The sequence below is a fragment of the Seriola lalandi genome, unplaced genomic scaffold (assembly GCF_002814215.2).
Source record: "Seriola lalandi dorsalis isolate HSWRI2012SDOR001 ecotype SW California unplaced genomic scaffold, Sedor1 jcf7180002054466, whole genome shotgun sequence".
NCBI classification, from domain to species: Eukaryota; Metazoa; Chordata; class Actinopteri; order Carangiformes; family Carangidae; genus Seriola; species Seriola lalandi.
This window is the reverse complement of record NW_019525019.1, coordinates 115,395-127,729: the sequence shown is the minus strand read 5'-3', so window position 1 is coordinate 127,729 and position 12,335 is coordinate 115,395. Positions and strand designations below refer to the sequence as shown.

At 43.3% G+C, this 12,335-nt stretch overlaps 1 protein-coding gene across 1 annotated transcript in view; it reads left to right on the top strand.

The window, feature by feature from the left end:
* The first annotated feature begins 210 nt into the window (after positions 1-210).
* Positions 211-12,335, top strand: part of gpr179 (G protein-coupled receptor 179) — a 25,018-nt gene continuing 12,893 nt past the window's right edge. Inside the window, exons 1-5 of the mRNA XM_023411440.2 lie at positions 211-1,187; positions 3,684-3,792; positions 8,638-8,734; positions 10,411-10,631; positions 12,076-12,144. Of these exons, the coding sequence (XP_023267208.1) occupies positions 253-1,187; positions 3,684-3,792; positions 8,638-8,734; positions 10,411-10,631; positions 12,076-12,144 (1,431 nt within the window). The 5' untranslated portion in view covers positions 211-252. The remainder of the gene's footprint in view (positions 1,188-3,683; positions 3,793-8,637; positions 8,735-10,410; positions 10,632-12,075; positions 12,145-12,335) is intronic.

Genomic DNA, 12,335 nt, shown 5'->3' with positions numbered 1-12,335 from the left:
CACCACCACCAGCACCACCACCACAACCAGCACCACCACCAGCACCAGCACCAGCACCGCCGCCGCTGCTGCGCCTCCCTGATGTGAAGAAGAAGAAACCTCCGCGGAAAGTCCAGACCCCCGCCACCATGTGACGATTCTGTCTCCTCAAGGGAATCACAGAGGGGTCAAGAGCCGAGAAGAGACGGTGTTGTGGGTGTATGACCCCCCCTCCCCTCCCCTCCCCCTCCTCATCCTCAGAGTGAATCCAGGATGGGTCCTGTTTGGCTTCTTCTTCTGCTCCCACCTCTCCTCAGAGCCCAGGTGACTCCAGACTTCACCTCAGGAGTCCTGGTGGAGGCAGACAACACCACTGACTCTTTAATCAACAGCACAAGAACTTCAGACACCTCCACCCCCCCCTCAACCCTCCCGTCCACCTCTCTCACACCCCCACTGCCTTCTGGGTTTGCAGCCACACCTTCAGAAGCTCCCACAGAGCAGGAGGATGACTGGTCACCAGCCGAGACCTTCATGTACACCGGAGACCCTTCCCCTCTGGAGGAGGCTCGCTGCTCACGGGCGTACAGCTCACCGGGGCAGACCGGGTCCCTGCCCCCCAGCTTCAGCGCCCCCCTCCGTCCGGCTCTGGACGCACTTGCCAGCACTGCCAACTTCCTCAACATGATCTTCCAGGCCAGCGACCTGCGGGAGAGCACGGTGCAGGAGGACATGGAGTGGTACCACGCCCTGGTCCGTGCCCTCCTGGAGGCCAACATTCTCATCCAGCGGGCCCTGCTCACCTTCGACGCTGACCCCACCGCCTCAGTGCCACAGCTGGTGCTCCACGCCACCCGCAACCCCGCGGCCAAGGTGCAGACCATCATCCTTCAGGACTTATCCAAGGCCTGGGAGAGCCTGCACCCGCCCGCCCCGGCCCCCGACGACAGCTGGTTCACAAGCTTTAAATTCCCAGAGTCCAACCAGCCGGTGGCAGCCCTGTCCAAGCGGGTGCTCCTCAATGACCTCAGCACCTTGGACACGCCCAAGTGGGGGCAGGGTGACAGTTACGTGACCAATCGCAGCGGGGTGCGCTGGGGCAGCGCCCCCTTCCTGGACTGTAAGGACGGACGCTTTGTGCCAGGATGGATCCTCACGCTGTCCACATCTTTCTACGGCCTCAAGCCCGACCTGACACCTGAGTTCAGGTTAGGGCACACACACACATGCGCACACACACACACACACACACACACACACACACACACAGGCACGCACAGGCACACACACACACACACACACACACACAGGATGAGCCATTACAAAAACTTTAAGACACCGATACACACTGTTACAACAAAGACACAAACACAACCAAGCTGTCTCATGCTGATGATGTCACTTATTTTACACAGGTGTATTGTTGTAATTGGTGACTCCAAGATATGACCAATATCTGCACGTTATCAGTTATTGGCGCTGATCAATATCAACAAGCTCAACCAACAACATCGTCCACTGGCAGACTGGCTATCAGCCTGAGACATTTTCTTAAAGCTCCAACATGTTGACTATTTATTTTTAAATCTGGCTTGTATATTAATCGTCAACCCCAACCCCCCCCCCCCCAACACACACTCTTTTATTTTAGAGCAATTATTTAATCTTCTAGCAGATTTCAGCAAAAGTGGAGCATTCAGTTTGGCTTTTTATTTAACGTGAATGTTTCCTGCCAGCTGGAAGGAGAACGCTGAAATAAAGCAGCTTCACTCGATTAAATCTGCAGAGCAGTACGTTAGGTAGAGGAGAAGACGAGCCCAGTGGCTCATCTCCATTTAGTCTCTGCCGTTCAAGTGTCAAGTCACGCGTAGAACGAGACATCACAGACGTGTAAACAATGACTTGTCTGGTAGGCGTGTGCGAGGACCTGATCCATCACATGTTGAAGATGTTATTGTAGGTAGACGGGGTTAATGAAACATCTCTGATCTGATCTTTGCTGATAAAACCTGGCTGAAAACCGGACTTGTGTCGTGATTCTAAACAGAGAACTTTTAAACTTAACAGAAATCTTTACATGGAAGAGTTTCAGGAAAATGTTACAAGAACATAAATGCATGAAACCCAGGTGGAGCGCTGCTGTTTGGACCGACCGTCTGCTGTGAGCCGTTTCTGCAGGAGCAACACAACTCAAGAGTTCAAACTCATCTTTAAATATATCAAAAGAACTTCTTGTATTATTTTTCATTCAGCTCCTGAACTTATGGCAAGGTCTTTGACTATGACATCAGATCTCACCTGTCCAGGTGTCTCTGTTTTTCAGGTTGCTGCTAACGGGATTTTCAGAATAAAATGAAGCCTGACATAAACAAACAAATCTATTGGACCAGCTGTGCTTAATTTACTTTATAAACAACGTTCATGTCTTAATTATCCACATGCTGCAAGAACTCTGCTCTCGATCCACTCATTAAAATGGTGAGGGAGGCAATAAATAGTAAATATTTCTCCAGCTAATTTCAAAGGAGATAAATGTTTGGATTGATTACAGAACTTTCTTATTAGCTGAGCTCAGCTGTTACTTACAGTTAAGTTCTTCTTTAACAAAGGACCTCGTGTCTTTATTTGCTTTAGGAGGAGAATTTAAATCAATATTAGCTGATGCTCATTTTGTCCAGTGTCCAGAGACGGTCCAGACTATACTATAAAACTAAACCATAAATACTGACCCTTTCAGATTCACCATCGCTCATCACCAGCTCCATTATCCCCCATATCCCAATATTTCATTGATAACCAACATTTCGCAGGAAACACACAAATCTCACAGTCCCACGACCTAAACAACCACATGGGTCGTTTCCTCAACCCTCTGATACGACCCATGGGAGTGTCTCCTGAAATACCTGCCCTACCAGACATCGGTTGTCATGGTTACCGTAATAAACACACCGAGCCGTGTACCCAACGTTGCCGTGGCCGCGGTCATGGCTTGGTTAGGTTCAGGCATTAAAACTTAGGGGTTAGGAAAAGATCATGATTTGGGATAAAATAAGTACTTCCTCAATATCAGACGATCTTTGTTGTCATGGTTACAATGATAACAACGAACGTTCACGGCTAATAGGAAACAACATAAACCACTGGTTTCACATGGGAATCGAACACTGATCTCCTGTGTCATATTCCCGTTTTTTGTTGACCTATCCATCCACCCCAACCTAAACTACGTGACTCCACTTTCCCCTTAGTTAAAATGGTGTGATTGTTTGAGATGGGTAAATATATGGGTCAGGACAATTCAGCAACACCTTCACATTGGGGCGTAGATTTGGATATGGACTGTCAATAAATAAAACCTTTTGTTTCCAAAGTACCTGAAAAGGACAAAGGCTTTGAAACGTACAGCAGCAGTATTTGTATTTCACCTGCCTCTCTAGTTCTGTGTTGGCCCCATGTGACCTTTCCTCCAGCACTCTGCAGAAACGTTTGATAAGCGTTCGGGATAAAAGGCGTTTTTGAATCAACACACTTGGATAAAATCTGACATTTGCAAAAGGAATCCACTTAAAGGCCACACAGAGGAAATGTGGAGCTGCAGGAGAAAAACAGATTATTGTAATGAGTGTGATGATATTCGGAACCACTGTTGTTTGTCTGACACTCATCTGTCTCTTGTGTGTGTCTTTGTCTTTCTGCATCAGAGGTGTGATCCGTGTGGACGTCAACATCCAGGACATCGACTTAAACCAGTGTACAACAGGAGACAGCTGGTTTGCTGATACACATCAATGCAACCGCACCACCATGGAGGTAAACACAACGATACAAGGACCTGGTTCTTATGAGCTGAAACAGAGCAGAGAAATGTTTTGAATTCTGTTCATTTAGCACCAAACTGCTCATTTACACTTGGTAACAAAAGTCACTAATGCCTGGTTTCTTACTTCTACCAAGGAGGTTATATTTCAGTTGTTGTTTGGTATTGTATTTAAAAATCTATTCATGGTTCAGTAAGCTAGCTAAAGAATAGATAATAGGGTAGCTTGACGGATCAATAGTTAGCTTCAAGTAAAAAAGTTAACTAAAAATAAAGGATGAATTGTTTCGTAAGCTAGCTAAACAATAGGTAGGCTAAATGGTTGGCTAAAGTAACGGATCAATAGTTAGCTTAATGTGATGAATAGACAGTTAAAACGATAAAAGTGCTGGATAAACAGTGAAAAACCTAAACATTTTGATTAAATGATTGAGACAGTCGGATAAAAGTAAAGGATAAATGGGGAACAGCTAACAATAAGGGATAAGTGGTAATTATAAATGGTTAATAGCTAAAATGAATGGATAAGAAGAAGAATATGAACCGTTGAAAAGTTTGCTAAAGCTAATACAGTGAAATAAGTAGTAGTGTCGGTGCAGGAGTACTTGAGCTCCTCTTGTGGTCTACCTGACAAAATGGTTGGGAACCACTGGTCTGAACTGAGACAGTTACATCACACAAATACACTCTGTCTAAACTGTTTGCGACCTCTCAAAACGGTTTAAACCCTCTCTGTCTGTACTCATTACTCTCTTTTTGCCTTTTTATCCTTTCACCCATTCCTACTTCCACTGTTCTGTCTGCTCGCCCACCCCCTCCACCTCCACCTCCACCACCACCACCACCAGTCTTTATGTTTCAGTCTCCCTTTTCCCTGCCGGCCCGTCTGTCCAGACCCAATCCCCTACCTCTCATCTCAGCCGTCTATTTAAGGATGGCTGTGCTGGGTGGCGGGCTGCGGGATGATCTGATGGATTATGGTGATAATCCAGCCCGTTGACATACTTCCCCTTTATGCACCGCACTCACAGAGGTCTGAAACACAAGAGAAGAATGGTCCCGAAAAATCCCCAAATCCACATGGCACCTTTTGTCCTGTCCTTCCTGTCCTACCTTGGCTTAGAGGATTCAAACCCTTTGGCTGAGAAGAGCATGTAGTGGGTCACCCACTTTCTTCTGCCCTGGCTCAAGTGTCCTGGTTGTGGCCTTCTACTCTCTCATTTTTTTAACATGTCTAGTCTCTTATTACCTTGTCATGTATCGTCCCATCTCGTGTAGTCTTGCTTTGTCCATTCATACCGTATCACTTCCTGTTCTGTTCCGTCTTCTCTTATATCTCATCATCTCGTCTTTCCTTGCTTCCTCCATGGTTTTCCCTCCCCTGTCCTGCGTTGACTTGTCTTATTTGACTTTGTCCTGCCCTGCCCTCATGTCTTCTCACCCATCTTGTCTTGTCATGTCCTTCCTTGCTTCCTCTTGTCTTGTCATTTCATCTTCAGTCATTTCCTGTAACCTATACTTCCTTCTTGTCTCATCATTTGTCTCCTCTCATTGCCTCATGTTGTCTCATCTTGTCATGTGTCATTTCTTCTTGCAGTGCGCTGTCTTGTGTCTCACCCTGCATTCATGTGGTGTTGGAAAATTGAAAAAAATCACTTTCCGAATGGTAAAATTCATGTAAAACTTTTGGAACAACAAGCTGGAAAGTTGGCGAAACTTTTTGGTACACAACTTGTCGAGTTGTTTACGTTTTATATGCAGAAACATGGCGGACAGAAGTAAATGTTTGGTTGATGGTGAGAAACTTTGGATTAACGGTGCAAATCTTTGCTAACATTAAATTTGTAATATGGTATTTAGTTGTAACTGTTAGTTAGAAAAGTTATTTATTAGCATTAACCCTGTAAAACAATTACTGGAAACGGCAACAAACGTGTTGTTTTAACGCTCTGACCAATGAAATACAGCACATCTTTGTAGCGTCCATGTTGTTTCCACCCTCTGACTTAAAGCACACGGACAAACCCAAGTTGGAAGAACGACTTTCCGACTCGGGACCAATCCGAGGAGCATGTGAATGCAGCATTATTTTACAGTCTTGTCGTTTTCTCTTCCTTCATTTTCTGTTTTAATTTCCTTTTTGTTTCTGTGTAGTCCAACACTTTCACACTTAGAGCTCCTGAATAGAAAAAACAGCCTTACACTGGTCATTGTTGATCAACTTGCTGTAGTGCAGTGAGATCTGTTTTCAATGTTTCTGCATGGACATACTTTCCTTGCTCACCATGCACAAGTGGAAAACTACCTAAGGCAGGTAGAATATATTAATAAGGAGGAATTTCCAGTGTTAGACATGTCAACGATGAGCAGGAGCACCTTAACATGAAATCCTACAGCAGTTAATCAGATACACTTTGATCCTCAGTGAAACATTTGGTTCAGGTGATCTGTAATAATACATTTGATCTATTGGGGCTTAATTCCCTGAATGCACTAAAGTGTGACGACCTGCGGGTTCAACTTAAACATGACGGATGAGTGAATCCACTGATTTACTTCGACTGCTGAATTGAGATGCAACGGTGAAGAGAATTAAGTTGAGCGCTGCGTATAATCCATATCACATTAATGTTCAGCCTGTGCCATTAGGTCTTTGAGCATCTGATAAGGGGGTTGTGAGTCTGTATATACGTCTGTGAGGCCAGCGGTGTGTGTGTGTGTGCGTGTGTGTGTGTGTGTGTGTTCAGTGTGTGTGTGTGTGTGTGTGTGTGTGTGTGTGTGTGTGTGTACACATGGGAACAGGATTTCTCTAGAAAAGGATAATGCTCTCAGTAGAGGCATTATGTATCCATTTAGCTTTTAACTTAGATTAACACACAGAGCATCCCTGTGTGTGTGTGTGTGTGTGTGTGTGTGTGTGTGTGTGTGTGTGTGTGTGTGTGTCTCTGTCTCGACTGACTAAAGTGATGCTAGCATCAGCAGGAAATAGAGTGAGAGAGTACTGTGACCCCGTTTTTAACCTTCATTCATTCAGCTACAGTTAGCTTCACAGCAGCAACAGAAATGTGACACAGCTTCTCGTCCTCACAGTTCAAAATCATCTGAACCTGCGACACACTTACTGCTGCCCTTGGTGTTGGTTTGCTAACCTTGTTTGGTTTTAATCTATTCATTTTTATGTTTCAGATTTTTTTTTTGTTCATTTAAATACCATTTAATTTTATATGTTTATACACAGACGGATTATGAATCAATGGGCCCCTGGACATAGACATATAAAAGGCCCCCACCCCTCCCACACTCCCACATAGGAGCAAGATTCATTTTATGTCCGTTTGTGATCGTGTTGCATCTCTTTTGTCCACAAACATTTCTTACTCTTTGTCATTTTGTGTTTCCCTGTAGTAGTTTTGTACGTCTGTGTAATAATGTTGTGTCTCTCTGGTGTTTTGCCTGTTTGAAACTGTTTTACGTTACGTTTTGCATCTGTTTGTAGTTGTCTGTTTGCTTTCCTCGTCTCTTTGCAGTCGTTTTGTGTCTCTGTGCAGCTGTTTTACGTTGCTTTGCCGTCTTTTTTTGTCTCTTCGTGGCCATTGTTTCTATCTGTAGTCGTTTTGTATCTCCCTCTTTCTCCTCTTTTTAGTTGTTTTGCATCTCTTTGTAATTCTTATGTTGCTTTGTTGCCGTTTTGTGTCTCTTTGTAGTTGTTTTGCATTTTCTTTGTTGTTATTTTGTGTCTTTGCTGTTATTTTGTGAATCTTTGTAGTTGTTTTTGTGAATTTTTGTAGTCATGTCCCGTGTCTTTGTAGTGTCTTTAAGATCATTTTGTGTCTCTTCGTATTCGTGTGTTTGATTTTCCAATAAATGTCACTATCAAACAGATTCAGGTCCAGGGACTGTGTGACCTCTTGTGCCTGGTAGGCCTGTTCAGTGATCCATCTATGTGTTTACACCCTGAGACCGTTGGATGCATGTTAATGTAAATACCACCATGTCTGTTCAATATTAATGCGACATGTAAAACCTACTTAGTGCATGATATCCATTACTAATAATCCATGGGTTGATCAAATACTGTTACATCCCATGATCATGAGATGATAGAGAAAAGTGAGAGCAACACTCTGAGGAATTAGAGTCATAAAATGCGATTAATGCAAAGATTCAACACAGAAGTATTAAAGGGTTGTAGCTCAGATGGCACAGCGGGTCTCTGATAGTTGAGGTGGTTGGTAGTTTGATCCCCTCTCTTCCTGCCCACATGTCCTTTAGTAAAACATTGAACTCCTATACGTCAAGGATGAAAATTTAATTTGTTGTGAGAAATTCTTCTTCCATATTAAATGAATAATATTATTTAAAGGCTTTGAATCATATTCATGTCACCTATTTTAATTCTTTGCACCCTCAGCACTAACAGAGTCCATCTTTCCTGCCTTGCTCAGTGACAGCAGAGACAGTGGGAGATGTTAATGGCCAGTGGTAGAAAGTCTTCACTGTAACTGGGCAGTTCTCAAGTTGGCATGTGTGTAACTGTGTGTAACAAAGCTTTCCTGACTGGGTTGACCGTTGTTAACACTTTTCCAGTTGAGTTTGATTAGGATTTTTACCTGGGACACTGTTTCCATCACGGGGACTCAAACCTGAAGCTCTGCAAGAAGTAAAAGTAAAATTAAAGGGAGACAATGTAGGAAAAACAAGTAGATTAGTGATATGTTTAAAATCTGTTTAAAAAAAAAACATGAATTGTGGTATTTTTGTTATTCAAAGGAAAAAGAATAAAACCTTAAACACCCCACACAACAGGAAAATAAATAAATTCTCATGTTTCTCTGCAGTGCATGCCAATTCCAGGCCGGGGCTTTCGACTGGGTCAGTACTGCTGCCGCTGTAAAGAGGGCTACTACAACCCTGATATAACCCCTGAGGACGCGGGTAAGTGGATCACTAACCTCTGTCCACAACAGGTGAAATAACTTAAAGAGGCTCTCCTGAGGTTTCTGCCTCAACTATTGGGCTTCTTCAAAATCCTATACAACATCTAAAGTCCATTTAAACAAAACAAAAACTCACAGAAATTAGATTTTTAAAGTTTTAATAGCTAATTGATGAAACTAGAGTCTTTTCTTCCATCAAGAAGTTAGTATCATCTTATTTAAAATTCTGTTTATTCTTTACTAAATGCAGGATATGACATATGATGTATGTTGTTTCCCTGTATTTGTTTCTTTTATGATGGAAATGTACAACTTGACCTAACGAGAATGAATTAACTCACCTCGTAGCTCAGATTTGCAGAAATGAAAGTGAAGCCAGGACAATGCAGTTTTCAGTCCAGCATTAACGGAAGCTTTAGCCTCTTTTAGCCTATAGTTTTGGTTTTACAGACCATGCATTTACTATAAAGCTGAATCTTCCACAGAAAGCCGTGTCCAGCTAAAATCTAAAGTTCACTGTACTCCTGCTCAGCACAGCAGACAGATGCAGTTAGCAACAACTAGCATTTAGCATCTGAGGAACCAGAGCAAAACAGAGCTAAAAGGAGGAGGAGAAACTCCAAATGAATGCTAATGTTGCTACATGACTGGATGTAAAAGTAGGTAAATGTTAGCTAACACACTAACTAACACATTAACTAACACTAGCTAACACACGTGGAAAAAGTGAAGAAGTTATCCCAGTCTGCAAAGGACTTCACACGACAATATGCACAAACTTTTATGAAAAATGCTTTTGATTCTTTTGATCTGTGGACCCTTATGAACTAAAGGAATATAAATAATCAAGGAATAGATAGACAATTGGACCTCACAACTGCTTCAAAGGTAGGGAGTCGTCATTTTATCAGTCGTCTTTCACCATAGTTTATTACAGTACAACTGTTACCATGGTCAAAATACATGAAACCGGGACTGTTCCTTCCATAGATAAAACATCGGATATATTATTGATATATTGACCATTTTCATTTCAGAAATCTGGTCACTTTAACCTAGAAGCTAATGATGTGGCAATTGCATCATTTTACGTTTGCTTTGAGATTTGACTCACTTTATAGCTAGTAGCACTTAAGCAATTTCTAGCTTTACCTTTAAATAATGATTGATTAAAAGACTTGATAAACTAAGCAAACGTGTCATGATATTTAGGTGGGGGGGGGTTGGAGGAGTCTTGGCTCATAAAAATTAAAAAATGCTCATTAACTGGAACTTTTATAGACATAACTTTTACTCAGTTTTCTGCCAGTGTGAAATGTCCAGTTGTGCTGATCTACCTCGTCCTACCTGGCAGGTTGTCACATGTCAGACGCTCACAGTAGGTTTGCTACCCGCCCAGTCACCAGTGCAGCAACAAGGACATGATCCCTCACTGGCTTCCTTCATGTGAACACTTGGGAATCAGATGCAAAGTTGTGAGCCTGAAATTAATTCCAGGCTTCCTGTGATTGGAGAAAAAATCCTTTAGAGACATTACATGAAAACTCTCTTGATTCCAGAGTGAGCACTTGTCTGTATGCACTGTGTTGGGGCGTGGAGGTGTAAGTCACATGTATCTGAGGCCTTCACATGGGTCTGTGTAGGCGTAGATGCATGTGTCTGTTTGTGATGCAGATGGCGGCCCCGTGAACGAGACTGAAGGTGGCGATATGTGTTACCCGAACATGCCCATCTGTCTCCCGTGCTGGCCGGGCTGTAAGAGCTGTCAGGACGGCGCCCCCTGCTGGGTGCAGGAGGACTGGCTCCTCAGGGCCGCCGTTTTGGCCATCCAGGGGGTCTTCATGCTCCTCATCTTCGTCAGCATGCTGGCGGCCTACAGGCATCGTCGGAACCGGGTGAGTCACGTCTTTTGGCTCAGCGGGGCCACCGTATGGATGGAGTTTGAGCCATAATGATGCATTGTGTTATAATGTAAAATTCTGCTGTTTCTTCAGCGAAAATGTCTCAAGTCTTATGAGTAATGTTTTTTATCAGTTGATCTTTGAATCTAAATCGTTTATATCAATCACAGATGGGACAAAAAGGGAAATTTGATATTGATTGTATCTTGCAATAACTTTCTAGAAAGTCGAAACATGATGCTGGGGTTTTTCTTTTCATACTTTTCATACATGTGCACTGTAAATAAATTTAAGCTGGTTTATCTTAAAAGCATAACTTCCTTTGCTGCCTGAAAAATATGAGTTAACTGAACTTATGTTTAATCAAAGTAGTTTTATTAGTTCTAGATTTAACTGAACACAAGGAAACAAGTTTAACAAGCTTACGATATTAAGTTGAATCAACAACTGTTTAGTCTCGCTGACAAACGCACTACAGATTTACATTTTCACAGTTTAAACACTCAGTTCTTCATATGACATGAAAAACTTTGCACCAGAGTCGGTACAGAGTCAACATGTGAGGCTGCTCCCAGTGTCAGCGTTAAATTATAAATGTGCAGGGAACAGGGACTGAATTAAACATGACGGTTTGCTTTGTTTTCATTGTCAGCGGTTCATTCATTCAACTCACTTATTTCGTTTAAGTCAAAGAGCTTAAAACAACATAACGGCTCATGTTTATAAGTCGTCTGAAAGAAGTCTCAAAGTATCAAGGTGAAATAACTTGAATTTAAGGTTTATGGTAAATCGTGACTCTAAATTACCTGTAGGTGAACGTGAACAGCTGTTCTTCTCTGTATGTCAGCCCTGTGACGGACTGGCGACCTGTCCTGGGCGTGTCGCGCCTCTTCTCCTGTGTCAGCTGGGATTGGCTCCCATGAAAACCCTCAGATACAATGGCCCTGCGAGCTCGACGCACTGCGACCTCAGAAAACAAATACACGAACACGCTGCAAATTCAGTCGTACAACTCAACAGAAGTGTTCAAGGGACGCTAAAAAGTGAGGAAGCTGCTGGGACGCACTTGTAATTCAATGCTTTTAACTTCAAAAGTCACAATTGGGCATTGAACAACAAAGTCCCAGGCAGGTCCGTCAGTATTTGGTGTCCCCTGGAAACACTTCCTTTGAGCTGTAGGACTGAATTTGCAGCGTGTTTGTGTCTCTGCATGTGTTTTCTTAAGCGTCGGTGAGTTGAGCTCTCAGGGCCACCGTAAGGGAAGGATGGATAATACCTGTTTAATTTAAACCCCAGTATCATGTCTTAGATTTTCAGAAAGAGAGATGAAACAACCCTCAGTGAGAAACTACATTATTATTAAATTACACTGGTATGGTCCTTTAACATCTCAACCAGCTCCACATCTTCTCTTATCTGTTGTTTTCTTCCTCCTCAGAGGATCCGGGCGTCCGGCCTCCTGCTGCTGGAGACGATCCTGTTCGGCTCTCTGCTCCTCTACTTCCCGGTGAGTGTGTGGCGGTGGCGGCGGCGGTGGCGGCGGCGGCGGCGGCTGACAGTTTGGCAGATTAGAGCTCTTTACAGATCACTGCGCAGCACAGAGCCACGGATTATATCATAATGGACGATTTGTGGAAGGGTGAATGGGGTGAGGGCGTGTGTGTGTGTGTGTGTGTGTGTGTGTGTGTGTGTGTATAT